Source organism: Nipponia nippon, unplaced genomic scaffold (assembly GCF_047370975.1).
Source record: "Nipponia nippon isolate SJK-2023a ecotype South Korea unplaced genomic scaffold, ASM4737097v1 scaffold_50, whole genome shotgun sequence".
NCBI classification, from domain to species: Eukaryota; Metazoa; Chordata; class Aves; order Pelecaniformes; family Threskiornithidae; genus Nipponia; species Nipponia nippon.
In genome coordinates, this window is record NW_028262370.1 from 398,528 (window position 1) to 423,787 (window position 25,260).

General features: G+C 68.3%; 1 protein-coding gene across 1 annotated transcript in view; it reads left to right on the forward strand.

The window, feature by feature from the left end:
• Positions 1 to 25,260, forward strand: part of LOC104019831 (complement C4-B) — an 82,631-nt gene that overhangs the window by 39,542 nt on the left and 17,829 nt on the right. Inside the window, exons 30-42 of the mRNA XM_087734920.1 lie at positions 4,326 to 4,492; positions 5,067 to 5,237; positions 5,666 to 5,725; positions 6,409 to 6,502; positions 6,589 to 6,886; positions 7,417 to 7,507; positions 8,202 to 8,276; positions 9,940 to 10,042; positions 10,236 to 10,325; positions 10,406 to 10,489; positions 10,759 to 10,842; positions 12,824 to 12,941; positions 24,870 to 24,960. Coding sequence (XP_087591046.1) covers positions 4,326 to 4,492; positions 5,067 to 5,237; positions 5,666 to 5,725; positions 6,409 to 6,502; positions 6,589 to 6,886; positions 7,417 to 7,507; positions 8,202 to 8,276; positions 9,940 to 10,042; positions 10,236 to 10,325; positions 10,406 to 10,489; positions 10,759 to 10,842; positions 12,824 to 12,941; positions 24,870 to 24,960 — 1,526 coding nt within the window. The remainder of the gene's footprint in view (positions 1 to 4,325; positions 4,493 to 5,066; positions 5,238 to 5,665; positions 5,726 to 6,408; positions 6,503 to 6,588; positions 6,887 to 7,416; positions 7,508 to 8,201; positions 8,277 to 9,939; positions 10,043 to 10,235; positions 10,326 to 10,405; positions 10,490 to 10,758; positions 10,843 to 12,823; positions 12,942 to 24,869; positions 24,961 to 25,260) is intronic.

The window sequence follows — 25,260 nt, forward strand, 5'->3', positions numbered from 1 at the left end:
CCGCCCCGCCTCCCCCCCGCCGCCACCCCGGGGTCCCTCCTGGGGTCACCCTGGCGTCCCGAGGGGACCGGGGTCACCCGGACACCGGGGTCCCTGGTGGGGGTCACCCAGCTGGTGGGGTCCCTGGGGGACCGGGGTCACCCGGACACCGGGGTCCCTGGTGGGGGTCACCCAGCTGGTGGGGTCCCTGGGGGACCGGGGTCACCCGGACACCGGGGTCCCTGGTGGGGGTCACCCAGCTGGTGGGGTCCCTGGGGGACCGGGGTCACCCGGACACCGGGGTCCCTGGTGGGGGTCACCCAGCTGGTGGGGTCCCTGGGGGACGGGTGTCACCCGGACACCGGGGTCCCTGGTGGGGGTCACCCAGCTGGTGGGGTCCCTGGGGGACGGGTGTCACCCGGAGGCCAGGGTCCCTGGTGGGGGTCACCCAGCTGGTGGGGTCCCTGGGGGACGGGTGTCACCCGGAGGCCAGGGTCCCTGGTGGGGGTCACCCAGCTGGCGGGGTCCCTGGGGGATGGGTGTCACCCGGAGGCCAGGGTCCCTGGTGGGGGTCACCCAGCTGGTGGGGTCCCTGGGGGACGGGTGTCACCCGGACACCGGGGTCCCTGGTGGGGGTCACCCAGCTGGTGGGGTCCCTGGGGGACGGGTGTCACCTGGAGGCCAGGGTCCCTGGGTGGGGGTCACCCAGCTGGTGGGGTCCCTGGGGGACGGGTGTCACCCGGAGGCCAGGGTCCCTGGTGGGGGTCACCCAGCTGGTGGGGTCCCTGGGGGACGGGTGTCACCCGGAGGCCAGGGTCCCTGGTGGGGGTCACCCAGCTGGTGGGGTCCCTGGAGGACCGGTGTCACCCGGACACCGGGGTCCCTGGTGGGGGTCACCCAGCTGGTGGGGTCCCTGGGGGATGGGTGTCACCCGGAGGCCAGGGTCCCTGGGTGGGGGTCACCCAGCTGGTGGGGTCCCTGGGGGATTGGTGTCACCCGGAGGCCAGGGTCCCTGGGTGGGGGTCACCCAGCTGGTGGGGTCCCTGGGGGACCGGGGTCACCCGGACACCGGGGTCCCTGGTGGGGGTCACCCAGCTGGTGGGGTCCCTGGGGGACGGGTGTCACCCGGAGGCCAGGGTCCCTGGTGGGGGTCACCCAGCTGGCGGGGTCCCTGGGGGATGGGTGTCACCCGGAGGCCAGGGTCCCTGGTGGGGGTCACCCAGCTGGTGGGGTCCCTGGGGGACGGGTGTCACCTGGAGGCCAGGGTCCCTGGTGGGGGTCACCCAGCTGGTGGGGTCCCTGGGGGACCGGGGTCACCCGGACACCGGGGTCCCTGGTGGGGGTCACCCAGCTGGTGGGGTCCCTGGGGGACGGGTGTCACCCGGAGGCCAGGGTCCCTGGTGGGGGTCACCCAGCTGGCGGGGTCCCTGGGGGATGGGTGTCACCCGGACACCGGGGTCCCTGGTGGGGGTCACCCAGCTGGTGGGGTCCCTGGGGGACGGGTGTCACCTGGAGGCCAGGGTCCCTGGTGGGGGTCACCCAGCTGGTGGGGTCCCTGGGGGACCGGGGTCACCCGGACACCGGGGTCCCTGGTGGGGGTCACCCAGCTGGTGGGGTCCCTGGGGGACGGGTGTCACCCGGAGGCCAGGGTCCCTGGTGGGGGTCACCCAGCTGGCGGGGTCCCTGGGGGATGGGTGTCACCCGGAGGCCAGGGTCCCTGGTGGGGGTCACCCAGCTGGTGGGGTCCCTGGGGGACGGGTGTCACCCGGACACCGGGGTCCCTGGTGGGGGTCACCCAGCTGGTGGGGTCCCTGGGGGACGGGTGTCACCCGGAGGCCAGGGTCCCTGGGTGGGGGTCACCCAGCTGGTGGGGTCCCTGGGGGACGGGTGTCACCCGGAGGCCAGGGTCCCTGGTGGGGGTCACCCAGCTGGTGGGGTCCCTGGGGGACGGGTGTCACCCGGAGGCCAGGGTCCCTGGTGGGGGTCACCCAGCTGGTGGGGTCCCTGGGGGACGGGTGTCACCCGGAGGCCAGGGTCCCTGGTGGGGGTCACCCAGCTGGTGGGGTCCCTGGGGGACGGGTGTCACCCGGAGGCCAGGGTCCCTGGTGGGGGTCACCCAGCTGGTGGGGTCCCTGGGGGATGGGTGTCACCCGGAGGCCAGGGTCCCTGGTGGGGGTCACCCAGCTGGTGGGGTCCCTGGGGGATTGGTGTCACCCGGAGGCCAGGGTCCCTGGGTGGGGGTCACCCAGCTGGTGGGGTCCCTGGGGGATTGGTGTCACCCGGAGGCCAGGGTCCCTGGGTGGGGGTCACCCAGCTGGTGGGGTCCCTGGGGGACCGGGGTCACCCGGACACCGGGGTCCCTGGTGGGGGTCACCCAGCTGGTGGGGTCCCTGGGGGACGGGTGTCACCCGGAGGCCAGGGTCCCTGGTGGGGGTCACCCAGCTGGTGGGGTCCCTGGGGGACCGGGGTCACCCGGACACCGGGGTCCCTGGTGGGGGTCACCCAGCTGGTGGGGTCCCTGGGGGACGGGTGTCACCCGGAGGCCAGGGTCCCTGGTGGGGGTCACCCAGCTGGCGGGGTCCCTGGGGGATGGGTGTCACCCGGAGGCCAGGGTCCCTGGTGGGGGTCACCCAGCTGGTGGGGTCCCTGGGGGACGGGTGTCACCCGGACACCGGGGTCCCTGGTGGGGGTCACCCAGCTGGTGGGGTCCCTGGGGGACGGGTGTCACCTGGAGGCCAGGGTCCCTGGGTGGGGGTCACCCAGCTGGTGGGGTCCCTGGGGGACGGGTGTCACCCGGAGGCCAGGGTCCCTGGTGGGGGTCACCCAGCTGGTGGGGTCCCTGGGGGACGGGTGTCACCCGGAGGCCAGGGTCCCTGGTGGGGGTCACCCAGCTGGTGGGGTCCCTGGAGGACCGGTGTCACCCGGACACCGGGGTCCCTGGTGGGGGTCACCCAGCTGGTGGGGTCCCTGGGGGATGGGTGTCACCCGGAGGCCAGGGTCCCTGGGTGGGGGTCACCCAGCTGGTGGGGTCCCTGGGGGATTGGTGTCACCCGGAGGCCAGGGTCCCTGGGTGGGGGTCACCCAGCTGGTGGGGTCCCTGGGGGACCGGGGTCACCCGGACACCGGGGTCCCTGGTGGGGGTCACCCAGCTGGTGGGGTCCCTGGGGGACGGGTGTCACCCGGAGGCCAGGGTCCCTGGTGGGGGTCACCCAGCTGGCGGGGTCCCTGGGGGATGGGTGTCACCCGGAGGCCAGGGTCCCTGGTGGGGGTCACCCAGCTGGTGGGGTCCCTGGGGGACGGGTGTCACCTGGAGGCCAGGGTCCCTGGTGGGGGTCACCCAGCTGGTGGGGTCCCTGGGGGACCGGGGTCACCCGGACACCGGGGTCCCTGGTGGGGGTCACCCAGCTGGTGGGGTCCCTGGGGGACGGGTGTCACCCGGAGGCCAGGGTCCCTGGTGGGGGTCACCCAGCTGGCGGGGTCCCTGGGGGATGGGTGTCACCCGGAGGCCAGGGTCCCTGGTGGGGGTCACCCAGCTGGTGGGGTCCCTGGGGGACGGGTGTCACCCGGACACCGGGGTCCCTGGTGGGGGTCACCCAGCTGGTGGGGTCCCTGGGGGACGGGTGTCACCCGGAGGCCAGGGTCCCTGGGTGGGGGTCACCCAGCTGGTGGGGTCCCTGGGGGACGGGTGTCACCCGGAGGCCAGGGTCCCTGGTGGGGGTCACCCAGCTGGTGGGGTCCCTGGGGGACGGGTGTCACCCGGAGGCCAGGGTCCCTGGTGGGGGTCACCCAGCTGGTGGGGTCCCTGGGGGACGGGTGTCACCCGGAGGCCAGGGTCCCTGGTGGGGGTCACCCAGCTGGTGGGGTCCCTGGGGGACGGGTGTCACCCGGAGGCCAGGGTCCCTGGTGGGGGTCACCCAGCTGGTGGGGTCCCTGGGGGATGGGTGTCACCCGGAGGCCAGGGTCCCTGGTGGGGGTCACCCAGCTGGTGGGGTCCCTGGGGGATGGGTGTCACCCGGAGGCCAGGGTCCCTGGTGGGGGTCACCCAGCTGGTGGGGTCCCTGGGGGATTGGTGTCACCCGGAGGCCAGGGTCCCTGGGTGGGGGTCACCCAGCTGGTGGGGTCCCTGGGGGACCGGGGTCACCCGGACACCGGGGTCCCTGGTGGGGGTCACCCAGCTGGTGGGGTCCCTGGGGGATTGGTGTCACCCGGAGGCCAGGGTCCCTGGGTGGGGGTCACCCAGCTGGTGGGGTCCCTGGGGGACCGGTGTCACCCGGACACCGGGGTCCCCGGGTGGGCTGGCGGCTCCCAGGCCGCGGGTGCCCCTGACGCGGGCGGGGGTCCCGCAGGGGGGCGGGCGCAGTTCTGGCCGGCCGGGGGCCCGGGGGCCACGGTGGAGGCCACGGCCTACGGGCTGCTGGCGCTGCTGCAGCACCGCGATGGCGCCGGCGCCGCCCGCGTGGCCCGGTGGCTGCGGGAGCAGAGCAACTACGGCGGCGGCTTCCGCTCCACCCAGGTCCCCGCGCGCCGGGGGCCCCTTCGGGGGGGGGTGTCCCGGGGGGGGGGTCTCAGGGTGGGGGGTCTCTGGGGTGGGGGTCTCAGGGTGGGGGGTCCCGGGGGGGGGTCCCAAGGTGGGGGTCCCTGGGGTGGGGGTCTCAGGGTGGGAGTCCCAGGGGGGTCCCGGGGTTGGGGGGTCCCGGGGTGGGGGGTCCCCTAAGGCACCTGGGTCCCAAGGTGGGGGTCCCAGGGTGTGGGTCCCTGGGGTGGGGGTCTCAGGGTGGGAGTCCCAGGGGGGTCCCGGGGGGGGGGGTCCTGGGGGAGGGGTCCCGGGGTGGGAGTCCCGGGGGGAGGTCCCGGGGTGGGGGGGTCCCAAGGTGGGGGTCCCTGGGGTGGGGGGTCCCCTAAGGCACCTGGGTCCCAAGGTGGGGGTCCCAGGGTGGGAGTCCCAGGGGGGTCCCGGGGGTCCCGGGGTGGGGGTCTCAGGGTGAGGGGGTCCCGGGGGGGGTCCCGGGGGGGGGTCCCGGGGGGGGTCCCGGGGGGGGGTCCCGGGTGCCCAGGGGCCCGCCCCAGGGGACGCCCGGCTCCCGCAGGACACGCTGGTGGCCCTGGAGGCGCTGGCCCAGATGTGGCTGCGCTGGGCGGAGGCGGCCGGGCCCGGGCTCAGCCTGCGGCTCTCCTGGCCGGGGGGGGCCCGGGGGGGGCCCGGGGGGACCCGCGTGACGCTGGCGCCCGGCCTCCAGTCGCTGGAGCAGGAGCTGCAGGTGGGGGGATGGGGGGGACACGGGGGGGACACGGGGACATGGGGGATGGGGGACACGGGGACGTGGGGGGACGCGGGGGTGTGGGGGCCATTGGGGACATGGGGGGGCCATGGGGACACGGGGGGGCACGGGGGGCACAGGGGATGTGGGGACACGGGGGATGGGGGACGTGGGGACACGGGGGCACAGGGGACATGGGGACACGGGGGACAGGGGGACACGGGGGGGCACAGGGGACATGGAGGGACACGGGGGTGGACACGGGGGGAGATGGGGACTCGGGGGGGACACGGGAGGGGCACAGGGGACATGGGGACACGGGGGATGGGGGGACAGGGGGACACGGGGGGGCACAGGGGACGTGGGGACACGGGGGATGGGGGACGTGGGGACACGGGGGCACAGGGACGTGGTGTCCCCCCCCCCAGGTGCCCCTGGGCAGCCCCATCACGGTGCAGGTGGAGGGAGACGGCGAGGGGACCCTGACGGTGAGCGACCGCCCCCCCGGCACCCCCCCCCCCCGGGACCCCCCCCCCGGGGTCCCCCCGCACCCATGGGACCCCCTCCATGGGACCCCCCCCGATCCCCCCGCACCCAGGGGACCCCCCCATGGGTCATCCGTCCCCCCCATGGGACCCCCCTGCACCCATGGGACCCCCCCATGGGACCCCCCCGCCATGGCCCCCCCCATGGGACGCCCCCGCACCCATGGGACTCCCCCCATGGGACCCCCGGCACCCAGGGCACCTCCCCGCCATGGGACCCCCCCCCATGGGTCGTCCCCCCCATGGGACCCCCCCCCATGGGACCCCCCGCCATGGGACACCCCCCCACCGAGGGGACCCCCCCATGGGTTGTCCCCCCCATGGGACCCCCCTCCATGGCCCCCCCATGGGACCCCCCCGCACCCAGGGCACCCCCCGCCATGGGACCCCCCCCATGGGTCGTCCCCCCCCATGGGACCCCCCGCACCCAGGGGACACCCCCCCCCATGGGACACCCCCCCCCATGGGACCCCCCATGGGACCCCCCCTCCATGGCCCCCCATGGGACCCCCCCGCACCCAGGGGACACCCCCCCCATGGGACCCCCCCCATGGGACCCCCCCCCCATGGGACCCCCCCCCCCCCCCATGGGACCCCCCCCCATGGCCCCCCCCCCGCTCCCGCAGGTGCTGCGCCAGTTCTGCCTGATGGCGCCCCCCAACGGCACCTGCCGGGGGCTGGGCCTGCGGGTGGCCGTCACCGGGCCAATCGTCTACGAGGGTGAGGCCCCGCCCACCGCGCGCCCCGCCCCCGCCAGCCCCGCCCCTCCCCCGCACCCCCTCCCTTCAATGGCCGCCCCCCCCCAGAGGAAGACTATGAGGACTACGAGGAGGAGGCGGAGCCTGAGGAGGAGGGGGCGGAGCCTGAGGAGGAGGGGGCGGAGCCTAAGGAAGGGGCGGAGCCTGCAGAGAGGTTGAGTCCGACGGAAGGGTCAAGGCCCGGGGATGGGGCGGAGCTCGTGGAAGGGGCGGAGCCTGCGGAAGGGGCGGAGCCAGAAAAGGGGGCGGAGCCTGCGGAGGCCTCCACCCCCCCGAGCCGGCGGCGGCGGCGGCGAAGGGACGTGCGCGACCCCGGCCGGGAGGTGGCCTTCCTGGTCTGCTTCTGGTGAGGGGCGGGGCTTCCTCTTCCGGCTGGAAGTGGGGGCGGGGCTTCCTCTTCCGGCCGGAAGTGGGGGCGGGGCTTCCTCTTCTGTGTGGAAATTGGGGCGGGACTTCCTGTTATGGGTGGACATGGGGGCGGGGCTTCCTGTTCTGCCTGGGAATGGGGTGGGACTTCCTGTTCCTCCTGGAAATGGGGGCGGGGCTTCCTGTTCTGCCTGGGAATGGGGTGGGACTTCCTGTTCCTCCTGGAAATGGGGGCGGGGCTTCCTGTTCTGCCTGGGAATGGGGTGGGACTTCCTGTTCCTCCTGGAAATGGGGGCGGGGCTTCCTGTTCTGCCTGGGAATGGGGTGGGACTTCCTGTTCCTCCTGGAAATGGGGGCGGGGCTTCCTGTTCTGCCTGGGAATGGGGTGGGACTTCCTGTTCCTGCTGGAAATGGGGGCGGGGCTTCCTGTTCCTGCTGGAAATGGGGGCGGGGGCCTCCTTCCGGGGCGTGGCGTGTGGCTCCGCCCCCTGAAGGCGTGTCCCGGCGCAGGCGGGAGGCGGGGGTGGAGCTGGCGGGGATGGCGGTGGCCGAGCTCTTCCTGCTCAGCGGCTTCCGGCCCCATCGCCCCGACCTCGACAAGGTGGGGGGGGGCGGGGTGTTGGGGGGTGTTGGGGGTGTTGGGGTGTTGGGGTGTTGGGGGTGTTGTGGGGTGTCGGGGGTGTCAGAGTGTTGGGGGATGTTGGGGGTGTCGGGGTGTTGGGGGGTGTCGGGGTGTTGGGGGGTGTTGGGGTGTTGGGGGGTGTCGTGGGGTGTCAGGGTGTTGGGGGGTGTCGGGGTGTTGGGGGTGTCGGGGTGTCGGGGTGTTGGGGGTGTTGTGGGGTGTCGGGGGTGTCAGAGTGTTGGGGGGTGTTGGGGCTGTTGGGGTGTTGGGGGGTGTTGGGGTGTTGGGGGATGTCGTGGGGTGTCAGGGTGTTGGGGGGTGTCGGGGAGTTGGGGGGTGTTGGGGGTGTCGGGGAGTTGGGGGGTTTTGGGGTGTCAGGGTGTTGGGGGGTGTTGGGGTGTTGGGGGTGTCAGGGTGTTGGGGGGGTGTCGTGGGGTGTCAGGGTGTTGGGGGTGTCAGGGTGTTGGGGTGTGTTGGGGTGTTGGAGGGTATTAGGGTGTTTTGGGAGTGTTGGGGTGTGGGGGGGTGTCGGGGGGTGTCAGGGTGTTGGGGGTGCCGGGGTGTTGGGGTGTCCGGGTGTTGGGGGTGCCGGGGGTGTCGGGGGGGTGTCGGGGGTGTCAGGGTGTTGGGGGTGCCGGGGTGTCGGGGTGTCACCTCGCCGTGCCCCCCCCAGCTGCGGGACGTGGTCGATCGCTGGATCAGCCACTACGAGCTCAGCGGGGCCCGGCTGGTCGTCTACCTCGACCAGGTGCGGCCTGTCCCCCTGTCCCCATGTCCCCTGTCCCCCTGTCCCCCTGTCCCCCTGTCCCCTGTCCCCTGTCCCCCTGTCCCCCTGTCCCCATGTCCCCTGTCCCCCTGTCCCCCTGTCCCCCTGTCCCCTGTCCCCTGTCCCCGTGTCCCCCTGTCCCCCTGTCCCCTGTCCCCTGTCCCCGTGTCCCCCTGTCCCCCTGTCCCCCTGTCCCCTGTCCCCCTGTCCCCTGTCCCCTGTCCCCTGTCCCCCTGTCCCCCTGTCCCCTGTCCCCCTGTCCCCTGTCCCCTGTCCCCTGTCCCCCTGTCCCCCTGTCCCCTGTCCCCCTGTCCCCTGTCCCCTGTCCCCGTGTCCCCCTGTCCCCCTGTCCCCTGTCCCCTGTCCCCATGTCCCCCGTCCCCCTGTCCCCTGTCCCCCTGTCCCCTGTCCCCGTGTCCCCTGTCCCCTGTCCCCTGTCCCCCTGTCCCCTGTCCCCCTGTCCCCCTGTCCCCGTGTCCCCTGTCCCCTGTCCCCCTGTCCCCTGTCCCCCTGACCCCTGTCCCCATGTCCCCCTGTCCCCTGTCCCCCTGTCCCCCTGTCCCCTGTCCCCCTGTCCCATGTCCCCTGTCCCCCTGTCCCCTGTCCCCCTGTCCCCCTGTCCCCTGTCCCCTGTCCCCCTGTCCCCTGTCCCCTGTCCCCTGTCCCCCTGTCCCCTGTCCCCCTGTCCCCCTGTCCCCTGTCCCCTGTCCCCTGTCCCCGTGTCCCCTGTCCCCTGTCCCCGTGTCCCCCTGTCCCCCTGTACCCCTGTCCCCTGTCCCCCTGTCCCCTGTCCCCGTGTCCCCTGTCCCCCTGTCCCCTGTCCCCCTGTCCCCGTGTCCCCTGTCCCCCTGTCCCCCTGTCCCCTGTCCCCTGTCCCCGTGTCCCCCTGTCCCCCTGTCCCCCTGTCCCCTGTCCCCTGTCCCCCTGTCCCCTGTCCCCCTGTCCCCTGTCCCCGTGTCCCCTGTTCCCCTGTCCCCTGTACCCTGTCCCGCTGTCCCCGTGTCCCCCCGTCCCCACGTCCCCCCTGTCCCTGTCCCCATGTCCCCCTGTACCCCCCTGTCCCCCCGTCCCCGTGTCCCCCCTGTCCCCTGTCCCCTGTCCCCCTGTCCCCTGTCCCCGTGTCCCCCTGTCCCCCTGTCCCCTGTCCCCTGTCCCCTGTCCCCGTGTCCCCTGTCCCCTGTCCCCGTGTCCCCCTGTCCCCCTGTCCCCCTGTCCCCCTGTCCCCTGTCCCCGTGTCCCCGTGTCCCCCTGTCCCCGTGTCCCCCTGTCCCCTGTCCCCTGTCCCCATGTCCCCTGTCCCCTGTCCCCTGTCCCCCTGTCCCCATGTCCCCATGTCCCCCTGTCCCCTGTCCCCCTGTCCCCTGTCCCCCTGTCCCCTGCCCCCTGTCCCCTGTCCCCCTGTCCCCCTGTCCCCTGTCCCCTGTCCCCTGTCCCCCTGTCCCCTGTCCCCCTGTCCCCCTGTCCCCTGTCCCCTGTCCCCATGTCCCCTGCCCCCTGTCCCCTGTCCCCCTGTCCCCATGTCCCCATGTCCACCTGTCCCCTGTCCCCGTGTCCCCTGTCCCCTGTCCCCTGTCCCCTGTACCCTGTCCCCCCATCCCCCTGTCCCCCCCTGTCCCTGTCCCCACGTCCCCCCCTGTCCCCCCAGGTCCCCACCCAGCGCCAGTGCATCACCTTCGGGGCCACCCAGGAGGTGGCCGTGGGGCAGCTCCAGCCGGCCATGGCGGCCATCTACGACTACTACGAGCCGGGTGGGTGTGGCCTGGGGGGTGGGGCGTGGCCTCTTTGTGGGCGTGGCCTGGCAGGGTAGGGGCCAAGCAGCCCGGCCCTGGGGCGGTGCTTTTGCCTTGCGGTGGCCACGGGGGGGGGGGGGGTGGTGTGGCCTGCGGTGGGGCGTGGCCTGTGGTGGGCGTGCCCTCCCTGACCACGCCCCGCCCCGCCCAGCCCGGCGCTGCACCATCTTCTACAACGCGCCCCGGCGGAGCAGCGCGGTGCCCGCCCTCTGCACGGCCCAGGCCTGCCTCTGCGCCCAAGGTGGGGGGGCCCGGGGGGCGGGGCGGGGGGCGGGGCGGGGGCGGGGCGGGGGGGTCACCCACTGGCGCCCCTCCCCCCAGGCGAGTGCCCCCGGCTGCGACGGGGGGAGCTGACGCTGGACGATCGCCTCGACTTCGCCTGCTACAGCCCCCGCGTCGACTACGGTGACCCCCACCCCCCCCCCCCCCGCACCCCCAAACCTGCACCCCCCCGCACCCCCTGCACCCCCCCGCACCCCCAAACCTGCACCCCCCCGCACCCCCCCGCACCCCCACCCCCCCACCCCCAGACTCCGCCCCATCAACCCCTGCCCCCACCCTGAGGAACCCCATAAGACCTTTGACCCCTGACCCCCTGCCCCCCCTGACCCCTTGCCCCCTGTGACCCCTGACCTCCCGACCCCTGACCCCGCCCTCTCCTGCCCCGCCCCCAGCGCTGCTGGTTCAGGCCCTGGGGGAGGGCGAGGCCGGGCCCTTCCTGGCCTTCGAGATGGAGATCCTGGAGGTGCTGCTGGGAGGTGAGACTGGGGGCACTGGGGGGACTGGGAGGGACTGGGAGGGACTGGGGGGGGACTGGGAGGGAGACTGGGGGGGCTGGGAGGGACAGGGAGGGAGACTGGGGGGACTGGGAGGGACTGGGAGGGAGATTGGGGGGGCTGGGAGGGAGACTGGGGGCACTGGGGGGACTGGGAGGGAGACTGGGAGGGAGACTGGAGGCACTGGGGGGACTGGGAGGGAGACTGGGAGGGAGACTGGAGGCACTGGGGGGACTGGGAGGGAGACTGCGGGCACTGGGGGACTGGGAGGGACTGGGAGGGAAACTGGGGGGGCTGGGAGGGACCGGGAGCGACTGGGAGGGAGACTGGGGGGGCTGGGAGGGACAGGGAGGGAGTCTGGGGGGACTGGGAGGGAGACTGGGGGCACTGGGAGGGACAGGGACACACTTGAAGGGCCACTAGGGGGCACTGTGGGACCATACTGGGGGGCACTGGTGTATACTGGGGACGTACTGGAGCGGCATAAGGGCACCACAGGGGGGCCTGGGCCATACGGGAGGGGGACCGGGCCATACTGGGGTGGCACTGGGCCATACTGGGGTGGAGCTAGAGAGGGCTCTGAGCCATACTGGGACACTATGGGCCATACTGGGGTGGCACTGGGATATACTGGGCCATACTAGGGTGGCGCTGGGGGGGGGGCTGGGTCATAGTGTGGGGCACTGGGATATACTGGGTCATACTGGGGTGCTGCTGGAGGGGGCACTGGGCCATACTGGGGGGCACTGGGATGCACTGGGCCATACTGGGGTGGCACTGGGGGGACCCTGAGCCATACTGGGAGAGCATGAGAGTGAACTGGGCTGTACTGGGAAAGCTGGGGGGGGGTGCGTGTGCTGCGCTGGGGGGTTACTGGTGCTTACTGGTGCATAACAGGTCTTACTTTTGCATACTGGTGCTGACTGGTACATACTGGTTTTTACTGACGCGTGCTGGTGCTTACTGGTGCATACTGGTGTTTCCTCGTGCATACTGGTTCTTAGTGGTGCATGCTGCTTCTTACTGATCCATACTGGTGCATACTGGTTCTTACTGGTGCTTACTAATGCATAACAGTTCTTACTGCTGCATAGTGGTGCATACTGGTTCTTACTGGTGCATACCGGTTCTTACTGATGCGCACCAGTGCAGACTGGTGCATACTGGTTCTTACTGGTGCATACTGCTTCTTACTGATCCATACTGGTGCATACTGGTTCTTACTGGTGCATACCAGTTCTTACTGATCCATACTGGTGCATACTGGTTCTTACTGATGCATATGGGTACTTACTGGTGCATAGTGGTGCTTACTGGTGCATACTGGTTCTTACTGCTGCGTAGTGGTGCATACGGGTTCTTACTGGTGTGTACTGGTTCTTATTGATGTGCTCCAGTGCAGACTGGTGCTTACTGGTTCTTAGTGGTGCATGCGGCTTCTTACTGATCCGTACTGGTGCATACTGGTTCTTACTGGTGCATGCTGGCTCTTACTGATGCATATGGGTACTTACTGGTGCACAGTGGTGCTTACTGGTGCATACTGCTTCTTACTGATCCATACTGGTGTTTACTGGTTTTTACTGCTTCTTATTATTCCATACTGGTGCATACTGCTTCTAAGTGGTTGTTACTGGTACATACTGGTTGTTGCTGCCTGTTACTGGTGTATACTGGTGCATACTGCTTCTTACTGATCCATACTGGTGCATACTGGTTCTTACTGATGGTGCATACTGGTTCTTGCTGATGCATATGGGTACTTACTGGTGCATACTGGTTCTTACTGGTGCATACTGCTTCTTACTGATCCATACTGGTGCATACTGGTTCTTACTGACGCGCACCAGTGCATACTGGTTCTTAGTGGTGCATGCTGCTTCTGGGTGGTTCTTACTGGTGCGTAGTGGGTGTAAGCGGTTGTGACTGGTGCGGACTGGTTCTGACTGGCGCGGCCCCGCAGAGGCCCCCGCGGGGCGTGGCCAGGCGCTGGGGCGGGGCAGTTGCCCGCTGAGGCTCCGCCCCCCCCGCCGGTACCTGCTGATGGGGGGGGATGGGACGGCGACGGACGTGAGCGGACGGTGAGAGGGGACCCGGGTGTCCCCGAATGTCCCCAAATGTCCCCAAATGTCCACAAATGGCCCCTGTCCCCCCATCCCCCCCTGTCCCCATTGTCCCCTGTCCCGTCCCCCCATCCCCCCATTGTCCCCCCATTGTCCCCCCATTGTCCCCATTGTCACCCCATGTCCCCATTGTCACCCCCATTGTCCCCATTGTCCCCATTGTCCCCCCCATTATACCCCCATTGTCCCCATTATCACCCCATTGTCCCCATTGTCCCCCCCATTGTCCCCATTGTCACCATTGTCCCCATTGTCACCGCATTGTCCCCCCATTGTCCCCCCCATTGTCCCCCCCATTGTCACCCCCTGTCCCCATTGTCCCCCCATGTCCCCATCTCCCCATTGTCCCGATTGTCCCCATTGTCCCCATTGTCCCCCCATTGTCACCATTGTCCCCATTATCCCCATTGTCCCCCCATTGTCCCCCCATTGTCCCCATTGCCCGATTGTCCCCATTGTCCCCCCCATTGTCCCCCCTTTGTCCCCATTGTCCCCCCAATTGTCCCCCCATTGTCCCCATTGTCCCCATTGTCCCCATTGTCACCCCATGTCCCCATTGTCCCCCCCATTGTCCCCCCATGTCCCCATTTTCCCGATTGTCCGCATTGTCCCCCCCATTGTCCCCCCCATTGTCACCCCCATTGTCCCCATTGTCCCCTTTGTCCCCATTGTCCCCATTGTCCTCATTGTCCCCCCATTGTCCCCATTGTCCCCATTGTCCCCCCATTGTCCCCCCACGTCCCCATTGTCCCCCCATTGTCCCCATTGTCCCCCCAATTGTCCCCCCATTGTCCCCATTGCCCGATTGTCCCCATTGTCCCCCCATTGTCCCCCCTTTGTCCCCATTGTCCCCCCAATTGTCCCCCCATTGTCCCCATTGTCCCCATTGTCCCCATTGTCACCCCATGTCCCCATTGTCCCCCCCATTGTCCCCCCATGTCCCCATTTTCCCGATTGTCCCCATTGTCCCCCCATTGTCCCCCCATTGTCACCCCCATTGTCCCCATTGTCCCCTTTGTCCCCATTGTCCCCATTGTCCTCATTGTCCCCCCATTGTCCCCATTGTCCCCATTGTCCCCCCATTGTCCCCCCACGTCCCCATTGTCCCCCCATTGTCCCCATTGTCCCCATTGACCCCATTCTCACCCCATGTCCCCATTGTCCCCATTGTCCCCATTGTCCCCCCCATTGTCCACCCATTGTCCCCCCATTGTCCCCATTGCCCCCCATTGTCCCCCCCATTGTCACCCCATTGTCACCCCCGTCCCCATTGTCCCGATTGTCCCCATTGTCCCCATTATGCCCCCCATTGTCCCCCCATGTCCCCATTGTCCCCCCCATTGTCCCCATTGTCCCCATTGTCCCCACATTGTCCCCCCATTGTCCCCATTGTCCCCATTGTCCCCCCATTGTCCCCCCACGTCCCCATTGTCCCCCCATTGTCCCCATTGTCCCCATTGACCCCATTCTCACCCCATGTCCCCATTGTCCCCCCATTGTCCCCCCATTGTCCCCCCATTGTCCCCATTGTCCCGATTGTCCCCCCATTGTCACCCCATTGTCCCCCCATTGTCCCCATTGTCCCCATTGTCCCCCCATGTCCCCACTGTCCCCCCCATTGTCCCCCCATGTCCCCATTGTCCCCATTGTCCCCCCCATTGTCCCCATTGTCACCATTGTCCCCATTGTCACCCCATGTCCCCATTGTCCCCCCATTGTCCCCATTGTCCCCCCCATTGTCCCCCCATTGTCTCCATTGTCCCCGTTGTCCCCCCATGTCCCCATTGTCCCGATTGTCCCCATTGTCCCCCCCATTGTCACCATTGTCCCCATTGTCACCATTGTCCCCATTGTCACCCCCGTTGTCCCCATTGTTCCCCCATGTCCCCATTGTCCCCATTGTCCCCACATTCTCCCCCTTTGTCCCCCCATGTCCCCATTGTCCCCATTGTCCCCCCATTGTCCCCCCCATTGTCCCCATTGTCCCCATTGTCCCCATTGTCACCCCCATTGTCCCCATTGCCCCCATTATCCCCATTGTCCCCCCATTGTCCCCATTGTCACCCCCATTGTCCCCATTGTCCCCCCATTGTCCCCCCCATTGTCCCCCCTTTGTCCCCATTGTCCCCCCAATTGTCCCCCCATTGTCCCCATTGTCCCCATTGTCCCCATTGTCACCCCATGTCCCCATTGTCCCCCCCATTGTCCCCCCATGTCCCCATTTTCCCGATTGTCCCCATTGTCCCCCCCATTGTCCCCCCCATTGTCACCCCCATTGTCCCCATTGTCCCCTTTGTCCCCATTGTCCCCATTGTCCTCATTGTCCCCCCATTGTCCCCATTGTCCCCATTGTCCCCCCATTGTCCCCCCACGTCCCCATTGTCCCCCCATTGTCCCCATTGTCCCCATTGACCCCATTCTCACCCCATGTCCCCATTGTCCCCATTGTCCCCATTGTCCCCCCATTGTCCACCCATTGTCCCCCCATTGTCCCCATTGCCCCCCATTGTCCCCCCCATTGTCACCCCATTGTGACCCCCGTCCCCATTGTCCCGATTGTCCCCATTGTCCCCATTATGCCCCCCATTGTCCCCCCATGTCCCCATTGTCCCCCCATTGTCCCCATTGTCCCCATTGTCCCCACATTGTCCCCCCATTGTCCCCATTGTCCCCATTGACCCCATTCTCACCCCATGTCCCCATTGTCCCCCCATTGTCCCCCCATTGTCCCCCCATTGTCCCCATTGTCCCGATTGTCCCCCCATTGTCACCCCATTGTCCCCCCCATTGTCCCCATTGTCCCCATTGTCCCCCCATGTCCCCACTGTCCCCCCCATTGTCCCCCCATGTCCCCATTGTCCCCATTGTCCCCCCATTGTCCCCATTGTCACCATTGTCCCCATTGTCACCCCGTTGTCCCCCCCATTGTCCCCCCATTGTCCCCATTGTCCCCATTGTCACCCCATGTCCCCATTGTCCCCCCATTGTCCCCATTGTCCCCCCATTGTCCCCCCATTGTCTCCATTGTCCCCGTTGTCCCCCCATGTCCCCATTGTCCCGATTGTCCCCATTGTCCCCCCCATTGTCACCATTGTCCCCATTGTCACCATTGTCCCCATTGTCACCCCCGTTGTCCCCATTGTTCCCCCATGTCCCCATTGTCCCCATTGTCCCCACATTCTCCCCCTTTGTCCCCCCATGTCCCCATTGTCCCCATTGTCCCCCCATTGTCCCCCCCATTGTCCCCATTGTCCCCATTGTCCCCATTGTCACCCCCATTGTCCCCATTGTCCCCCCATTGTCCCCATTGCCCCCATTGTCCCCATTGTCCCCCCATTGTCCCCCCCATTGTCACCCCCTATCCCCATTGTCCCCCCATGTCCCCATTGTCCCCCCATTGTCCCCATTGTCCTCCCCATTGTCACCCCATGTCCCCATTGTCCCCATTGTCACCCTATTGTCCCCCCATTGTCCCCCCATTGTCCCCCCATTGTCCCCATTGCCCCGATTGTCCCCCCATTGTCACCCAATTGTCCCCCTCATTGTCACCCCATTGTCCCCCCCATTGTTCCCATTGTCACCCCATGTCCCCATTGTCCCCCCATTGTCGCCCCCATTGTCCCCATTGTCCCCATTGTCCCCCCATTGTCACCATTGTCACCATTGTCCCCATTGTCCCCCCATTGTCCCCCCATTGTCCCCCCATTGTTCCCCCATGTCCCCATTGTCCCCATTGTCACCCCATGTCCCCATTGTCCCCCCATTGTCCCCATTGTCCCCCCATTGTCCCCCCATTGTCCCCGTTGTCCCCCCATGTCCCCATTGTCCCGATTGTCCCCATTGTCACCCCCATTGTCCCCCCATGTCCCCATTGTCCCCCCATTGTCCCCATTGTCACCATTGTCCCCATTGTCCCCCCATTGTTCCCCCATGTCCCCATTGTCCCCATTGTCACCCCCATTGTCCCCATTGTCCCCCCACGGTCCCCCCATGTCTCCATTGTCCCCATTGTCCCCCCCATTATCCCCATTGTCACCATTGTCCCCATTGTCTCCCCCATTGTCCCCCCATGTCCCCATTGTCACCCCCATTGTCCCCATTGTCCCCCCATTGTCCCCCCATGTCCCCATTGTCCCCATTGTCCCCCCATGTCCCCATTATCTCCCCATTGTCCCCCCATGTCCCCATTGTCACCCCCATTGTCCCGATTGTCCCCCCATTGTCCCCCCCATTGTCCCCCCATGTCCCCATTGTCCCCCCCATTGTCCCCATTGTTCCCGCATTGTCCCCATTGTCCCCATTGTCCCCCCATTTTCCCCCCATTGTCCCCCCGTCCCCATTGTCCCCCTATTGTCCCCCCATTGTCCCCATTGTCACCATTGTCCCCCCATGTCCCCATTGTCCCCCCATTGTCCCCCCATGTCCCCAATATCCCCCCATTGTCCCCCATGTCCCCATTGTCCCCCCCATTGTCACCATTGTCACCATTGTCCCCATTGTCACCCCATTGTCCCCCCATTGTCCCCCCTTGTCCCCATTGCCCCAATTGTCCCCCCATTGTCACCCAATTGTCCCCCCCATTGTCACAGCATTGTCCCCCCCATTGTCCCCATTGTCCCCATTGTCACCCTATGTCACCATTGTCCCCCCATTGTCCCCCCCATTGTCTCCATTGTCCCCGCCATTGTCCCCCCGTTGTCCCCATTGTCGCCATTGTCCCCATTGTCCCCCCCATTGTCCCCATTGTCACCCCATTGTCCCCCCATTGTCCCCCCCATTGTCCCCCCATGTCCCGATCGCCCCATTGTCCCGATTGTCCCCATTGTCCCCCCCATTGCCCCCCTTGTCCCCCATTATCCCCATTGTCCCCATTGTCCCCATTGTCCCCATTGTCACCCCCTGTCCCCATTGTCCCCCCATTGTCCCCATTGTCCCCATTGCCCCGATTGTCCCCATTGTCCCCCCCATTGCCCCCCCATGTCCCCCATTATCCCCATTGTCCCCGTTGTCCCCATTGTCCGCATTGTCACCCCATGTCCCCATTGTCCCTATTGTCCCTATTGTCCTCATTGTCCCCCCCATTGTCCCCCCCAGTGGCACCTTTGTCCCCATTGTCCCCCCATTGTCTCCCCATGTCCCTATTGTCTCCCCATTGTCCCCGTTGTCCCCCCATGTCCCCATTGTCCCGATTGTCCCCATTGTCACCCCCATTGTCCCCATTGTCCCCCCATTGTCCCCATTGGCCCGATTGTCCCCATTGTCCCCCCCATTGCCCCCTTGTCCCCCATTGTCCCCATTGTCCCCATTCTCGCCATTGTCCCCCCATGTCCCCATTTTCCCCCCATTGTCCCCCCATGTCCCCATTGTCCCCATTGTCCCCATTGTCCCCCCCATTGTCCCCATTGTACCCCCCATTGTCCCCAATGTCCCCATTTTCCCCATTGTCACCCCATTGTCCCAATTGTCCCCATTGTCCCCCCATTGTCATCATTGTCCCCATTATCCCCATTGTCACCCCATTGTCCCCCCCATTGTCCCCCCATGTCCCCCATTGTCCCCCCATGTCCCCCATTGTCCCCCCATTGTCCCCCCATTGTCCCCATTGCCCCGATTGTCCCCATTGTCCCCCCCATTGTCCCCCCGTCCCCATTGTCCCCATTGTCCCCATTGTCCCCATTGTCCCCCCCATTGTCCCCCCCATCCCCATTGTCCCCCCATTGTCCCCCCATGTCCCCATTGTCCCCCCCGTCCCCATTGTCCCCCCATTGTCCCCCCATGTCCCCATTGTCCCCATTGTCCCCCCATTGTCCCCCCGTCCCAATTGTCGCCATTGTCCCCCCATGTCCCCATTGTCCACCCATGTCCCCATTGTCACCCCCATTGTCCCCATTGTTCCCCCATTGTCCCCCCATGTCCCCACTATCCCCCCCATTGTCCCCAATGTCCCCATTGTCACCATTGTCCCCATTGTCCCCCCATTGTCCCCCCCATTGTCTCCCCATTGTCTCCATTGTCTCCGCATTGTCCCCCCATTGTCCCCATTGTCACCATGTCCTCATTTTCCGCCGCATTGTCCCCCCATTGTCCCCCCTTTGTCCCCCCATTGTCCCCATTGTCACCATTGTCCCCCCATTGTCCCCCCTTTGTTCCCCCATTGTCCCCCCATGTCCCCATTGTCACCCCCATTGTCCCCATTGTCCCCCCATTGTCCCCCCTATTGTCCCCCCATTGTCCCCATTGTCCCCATTGTCCCCCCATTGTCCCCCCCATTGTCCCCCCATTGTCCCCATTGTCCCCATTGTCCCCCATGTCCCCATTGTCCCCATTGTCCCCCCATTGTCCCCCCATTGTCCCCCCATGTCCCCCATTGTCCCGATTGTCCCCATTGTCCCCATTGTCACCCCGTGTCCCCATTGTCCCCATTGTCCCCACCATTGTCACCATTGTCCCCATTGTCATCCCATGTCCCCATTGTCCCCCCCATTGTCCCCCCCATTGTCCCCCCATTGTCCCCCCATGTCCCCCATTGTCCCCATTGTCCCCATTGTCCCCATTGTCCCTATTCTCCCCATTGTCCCCATTGTCCCCCTCATTGTCCCCCTCATTGTCCCCCCCATGTCCCCATTGTCCCCCCATGTCCCCCATTGTCCCCCCATGTCCCCCATTGTCCCCATTGTCCCCATTGTCACCCCATTGTCCCTATTCTCCCCATTGTCCCCATTGTCCCCCTCATTGTCCCCCTCATTGTCCCCCCCATGTCCCCATTGTCCCCCCATGTCCCCCATTGTCCCCATTGTCCCCATTGTCCCCATTGTCCCCCCATTGTCCCCATTGTCCCCCCCATTGTCCCCCCATGGTTCCATTGTCCCCTGTCCCCAGCCCCCAGTTCCTGCTGGGCCCCCGCTCCTGGGCCGAGGAGGGCCCGCCCCCCCCCCCCCGCGCCCCCCCCGCCCCCTGCCCCCCGCTGCTGGACTTCGTGGAGACCCTGCGCCGCCGGGGCTGCCCGCTCTGAACTGGGGCCGCTGGGAGCCACTGGGAGCCGCTGGGACCAGGCTGGAAGCGACTGGGAGCAACTGGGACCACGCTGGAAGCGTCTGGGAGCATGCTGGGGGGGCCACTGGGAGCCGCTGGGGGGCCACTGGGAGCCACTGGGGGCCACTGGGAGCCACTGGGAGCATGCTGGGGCACAACTGGGAGCCACTGGGACCACACTGGGAGCGACTGGAACCATGCTGGGGGGCAACTGGGACTATGTTGGGGGGTAACTGGGATCATACTGGGAGCGACTGGGACCGTGCTGGGAGTGATGGGGAGCATGCGGGGAGCCACTGGGAGCACGCTGGAAGTGACTGGGAGCATGCTGGGGGGCCACTGGGAGCCACTGGGAGCAACTGGGACCATGCTGGAAGCGACTGGGAGCATGCTGGGAGGCAACTGGGAGCCACTGGGGGCCACTGGGACCACACTGGAAGCGACTGGGACCGTGCTGGGAGTGATGGGGAGCATGCTGGGAGCCACTGGGAGCACGCTGGAAGTGACTGGGAGCATGCTGGGGGGCAACTGGGAGCCACTGGGAGCAACTGGGACCATGCTGGAAGCGACTGGGAGCATGCTGGGAGGCGACTGGGAGCCACTGGGACCACACTGGAAGCGACTGGGAGCATACTGGGAGGCGACTGGGAGCCACTGGGACCACACTGGAAGCGACTGGGAGCATACTGGGGGGCAACTGGAATATACTGGGGGCAACTGGGACTATGCTGTGGGCAACTGGCATCATACTGGGAGTGACTGGGACTATGCTGGGGGCGACTGGAATCGTACTGGGATATACTGGGGGCAACTGGGATCGTGCTGGGATGTACTGGGGCAGAGCCCTGCCCCCCCCCCCCCCGATCAATAAAAGCTGAGTTCAGCCCGCCCCCCCCCCGGGCTGGGGGCGGAGCCATGCAAATTTATGCTAATGAGTCCCGTGGCCTCTTTCCCGCCCCGCGGCCGGCGCGGCACCATCGAGACGCGGCCTCCGCCAGCGCAGAGCGGCGGGGCGGGCGCCTATTGGGCGGGGCGGGCTGGGCGGGCGGAAGTGACGCCAGGAGGAGCGCGGCGCGGCGGGCGGTTTGAATCCTGAGCGGCGGCGGCGAGGGCGGCAGGTTGGGGGGTGCCGGGCGTGAGGTCACGGCGGGGGGGGTGACGTCAGGGAGGGGGAGCGGTGGGGGGTGACGTGGGGGGTGGGGGGGGGGGGGCACCCGGACGCCTGGGTCCCCCCTGACCCCCGCTCCCGCCCCCTCCCCCCCCCCCAGCCCCCCGGACGCCTGCGTCCCGCCCGCCCCCGCCCCCTCCGGACGCCCGGGCTCCGCCCCCTTCCCGCGGTGGGCGGGGCCTCGCCATGCCCCGCCCCAAGCCCCGCGCCCCCCGCCGCCGCCCGCCCCCCGCCGCCCCCGCCCCCGCCGCCCCCCCCCCGGGCCCGCGGCGCGGGGGGGCGGACCCCCTGGGCCCCTAGGGACCCCCTCCCCCCCCGACCCTCCCTATAGACCCTTCCTATAGGCCCCCCCGCACCCTATGGACCCCCCCCGCACCCTATAGACCCTTCCTATAGACCCCCCCGCACCCTATGGACCCCCCCGCACCCTATAGACCCTTCCTATAGACCCCCTCTGCACCCTATAGACCCTTCCTATAGATCCCCCGCACCCTATAGACCCCCCCGCACCCTATAGACCCTTCCTATAGACCCCCCGCACCCTATAGACCCTTCCTATAGATCCCCCGCACCCTATAGATCCTTCCTATAGACCCCCCCGCACCCTATAGACCCTTCCTATAGAGACACACCCCCCCAGACCCCCACCGCACCCTATAGACCCCTCCCGGACCCTTCCTATAGACCCTTCCTATAGACCCCCCGTACCCTATAGATCCCCTGTGCACCCTATGGACCCTTCCTATAGACCCCCCCGTACCCTATAGACCCCCGTGCACGCTATGGACCCTTCCTATAGGCCCCCCCGCACCCTATAGACCCCCCTGCACCCTATAGACCCTTCCCTATAGACCCCCCCGCACCCTATAGACCCCCCGCACCCTATAGACCCTTCCCTATAGACCCTTTCCTATAAACTCTTCCCCACAGACCTCCCCCAGACCCTATAGACACCCCCTCGACCCTATAGGTCCTTCCCTATAGATCCTTCCCCATAGACCCCCGCTGGACCCTATAGACCCTTCCCTATAGGCCCCCCTCACCCAATAGACCCCCCGGACCCTATAGACCCTTCCCTATAGACCCCCCAGACCCTTCCCTGACCCCTCCCCTGGCCCTATAGGCCTCCCCACCGGACCCTATAGACCCTTCCACATAGAGCCTCCCCTGACCCTATAGACTCTTCCCTGACCCTCCCCCCGGCCCTATAGACCCCCCCGGACCCTATAGATTTCTCCCTACTGATCCTACTGATCCCCAGACCCTATAGATCACTCCCTTCCCCCCTGGACCCTGTAGATTCCGCCCCCCCCTTATGGTTCCCTCCCTTTCCCCGAGCCCAGCCCCTATAGATTCCCCCAGACCCCGTGGATCCCACCACCCCTTCCCCCTCCAGGCCCTATAGATCCCTCCCTTCCCCTGAACCCAGGCCCTATAGATCTCTCCTAGAACCCATATGCACCCCACCCCGGGACCCTATGGATCCCTGCCCCTGCCCCCACCTGGGCCATATAGATCCCTCTGGACCCTATAGATCCCCCATCATCCCCCGGGGCCTATGGATCTCTCCCAGACCCTGCAGGTCCCTCCCTTCCTTTCCCCCCGGACCCTATAGACCCCTCCATGTCCCCCTTGTGGGCCCTATAGATTCCCCCTATCTCTCTTCCCTGTATGCTGGGATGTATAGATCCCCCCTGAACCCTATAGATCCCTCCCTTCCCCCCTCCCCCAGCCCTATAGATCCCCCCAAACCTTATAGAGCCTTCCCTTTCCCCAAACCTGGCCCCTATAGATTCCCCCAGCCCCCCCCCCCCCGGCCCTATAGATCTCTCCTAGAATGTATAGCTCCCCCTGGACCCTATAGATCCCCCTTCCCCCAGCCCCTATAGGTCTCTCCTAGAACCTACAGCTCCCCCTGGGCCCTATAGATCCCCCTCCCCCTTCCTAGAGGCCCTATTGATCTTTTCTAGGACCTATAGATCCCCCCTGGGCCCTATAGATCCCCCTCCCCCTTCCTAGAGGCCCTATAGGTCTCTCCTAGAACCTATAGATCTCCCCTGGCCCCTATAGATCCCCCCTCCCCCTTCCCCCGGCCCCTATAGGTCTCCTCCCGCCCTCACAGATCCCCCCCCATCCATCCCTCCCCCCTGCCCAGACCCTATAGATCCCCCCCTGCGCCCCCTGCCCCCCCATCCCCCCGTGTCCCCCCCGTCCCCCTGTGTCCCCCCCATCCCCCCCGTCCCCTGGTGTCCCTCTGTCCCCCCATCCCCCCCGCCCCCCCCGTGTCCCCACGTCCCCCCGTGTCCCCCCGTCCCCCTGCTGTCCCCCAATGTGTCCCCCCCATCCCCCCGTGTCCCCCCTGTCCCCCCCGTGTCCCCATGTCCCCCCCCCCCGGCGCTGCCCCCCCGACGTGTCCCCCCCCCCGGCCCCCCGCCGTCCCCCCCGCCGTCCCCCCATCCCCCCCCCCAATGTGTCCCCCCCGTGTCCCCATTTGCCCCCCCCGTGTCCCCATGTCCCCCCTCCTCCCCCCGGCGCTGCCCCCCCTGACGTGTCCCCCCCATCCCCCCCCGTCCCCCATCCCCATGTCCCCCCCGTGTCCCCCCCGTCCCCCCCGTCCCCCCCCCCGGCGCTGCCCCCCCTGACGTGTCCCCCCCCGTGTCCCCCGTGTCCCCATGTCCCCCCCGGCGCTGCCCCCCTGACGTGTCCCCCCTGTCCCCCCCGTGTCCCCATGTCCCCCCTCCTCCCCCCGGCGCTGCCCCCCCTGACGTGTCCCCCCCCGTCCCCCCCGTGTCCCCATGTCCCCCCCCCGGCGCTGCCCCCCCTGACGTGTTCCCCCCTGTCCCCCCCGTCCCCCCCGTCCCCCGCCATGTCCCCATGTCCCCCCCGGTGCTGCCCCCCTGACGTGTTCCCCCCTGTCCCCCCCGTGTCCCCATGTCCCCCCCGTGTCCCCATGTCCCCCCCCGGCGCTGCCCCCCTGACGTGTCCCCCCCGTCCCCCCCGTGTCCCCATGTCCCCCCCCCCCGGCGCTGCCCCCCTGACGTGTCCCCCCATCCCCCCCGTCCCCCATCCCCATGTCCCCCCCGTGTCCCCCCCGTCCCCCCGTCCCCCCCCCCGGCGGTGCCCCCCTGACGTGTCCCCCCTGTCCCCCCCGTGTCCCCATGTCCCCCCCCCGGCGCTGCCCCCCCTGACGTGTCCCCCCCCGTGTCCCCCGTGTCCCCATGTCCCCCCCCGGCGCTGCCCCCCCTGACGTGTTCCCCCCTGTCCCCCCCGTCCCCCCCCCCGTCCCCCCCGTGTCCCCATGTCCCCCCCCCCCGGCGCTGCCCCCCTGACGTGTCCCCCCCCGTCCCCCCGTCCCCATGTCCCCCCCCCCCCGGCGCTGCCCCCCCTGACGTGTTCCCCCCTGTCCCCCCCGTCCCCCCCCCCGTCCCCCGCCATGTCCCCATGTCCCCCCCCCGGTGCTGCCCCCCCTGACGTGTTCCCCCCTGTCCCCCCCGTCCCCCCTGTCCCCCCCGTGTCCCCATGTCCCCCCCCCGGCGCTGCCCCCCTGACGTGTCCCCCCCCGTCCCCCCCGTGTCCCCATGTCCCCCCCCCCCCCGGCGCTGCCCCCCTGACGTGTCCCCCCCGTCCCCCCGTGTCCCCATGTCCCCCCCCCGGCGCTGCCCCCCTGACGCCCCCCCCCCCCGCAGGGCGGCGGCCGGGGCAGCGGGCGCTGCAGGAGATCCGCAGGTACCAGAGCAGCACCCGCCTGCTGCTGCGCCCGCCCCCTTCGCCCGCCTGGTGAGAGCCCCCCGCCCCCGGGACCCCCCAGCCCCCGGGACCCCCGAACCCCCCGGGACCCCCCGAACCCCCTGGGACCCCCCAAATCCCCTGGGACCCCCGAACCCCCGGGACCCCCCAAATCCCCTGGGACCCCCGAAGCCCCCGGGACCCCCCAAAATCCCCCAGGACCCCCCCAAATCCCCCTCAGGACCCCCCCAACCCCTCTGGGCCCCCCGAACCCCCTGGGACCCCCCCGAACCCCCTGGGACCCCCCAAATCCCCTGGGACCCCCGAACCCCCCGGGACCCCCAAATCCCC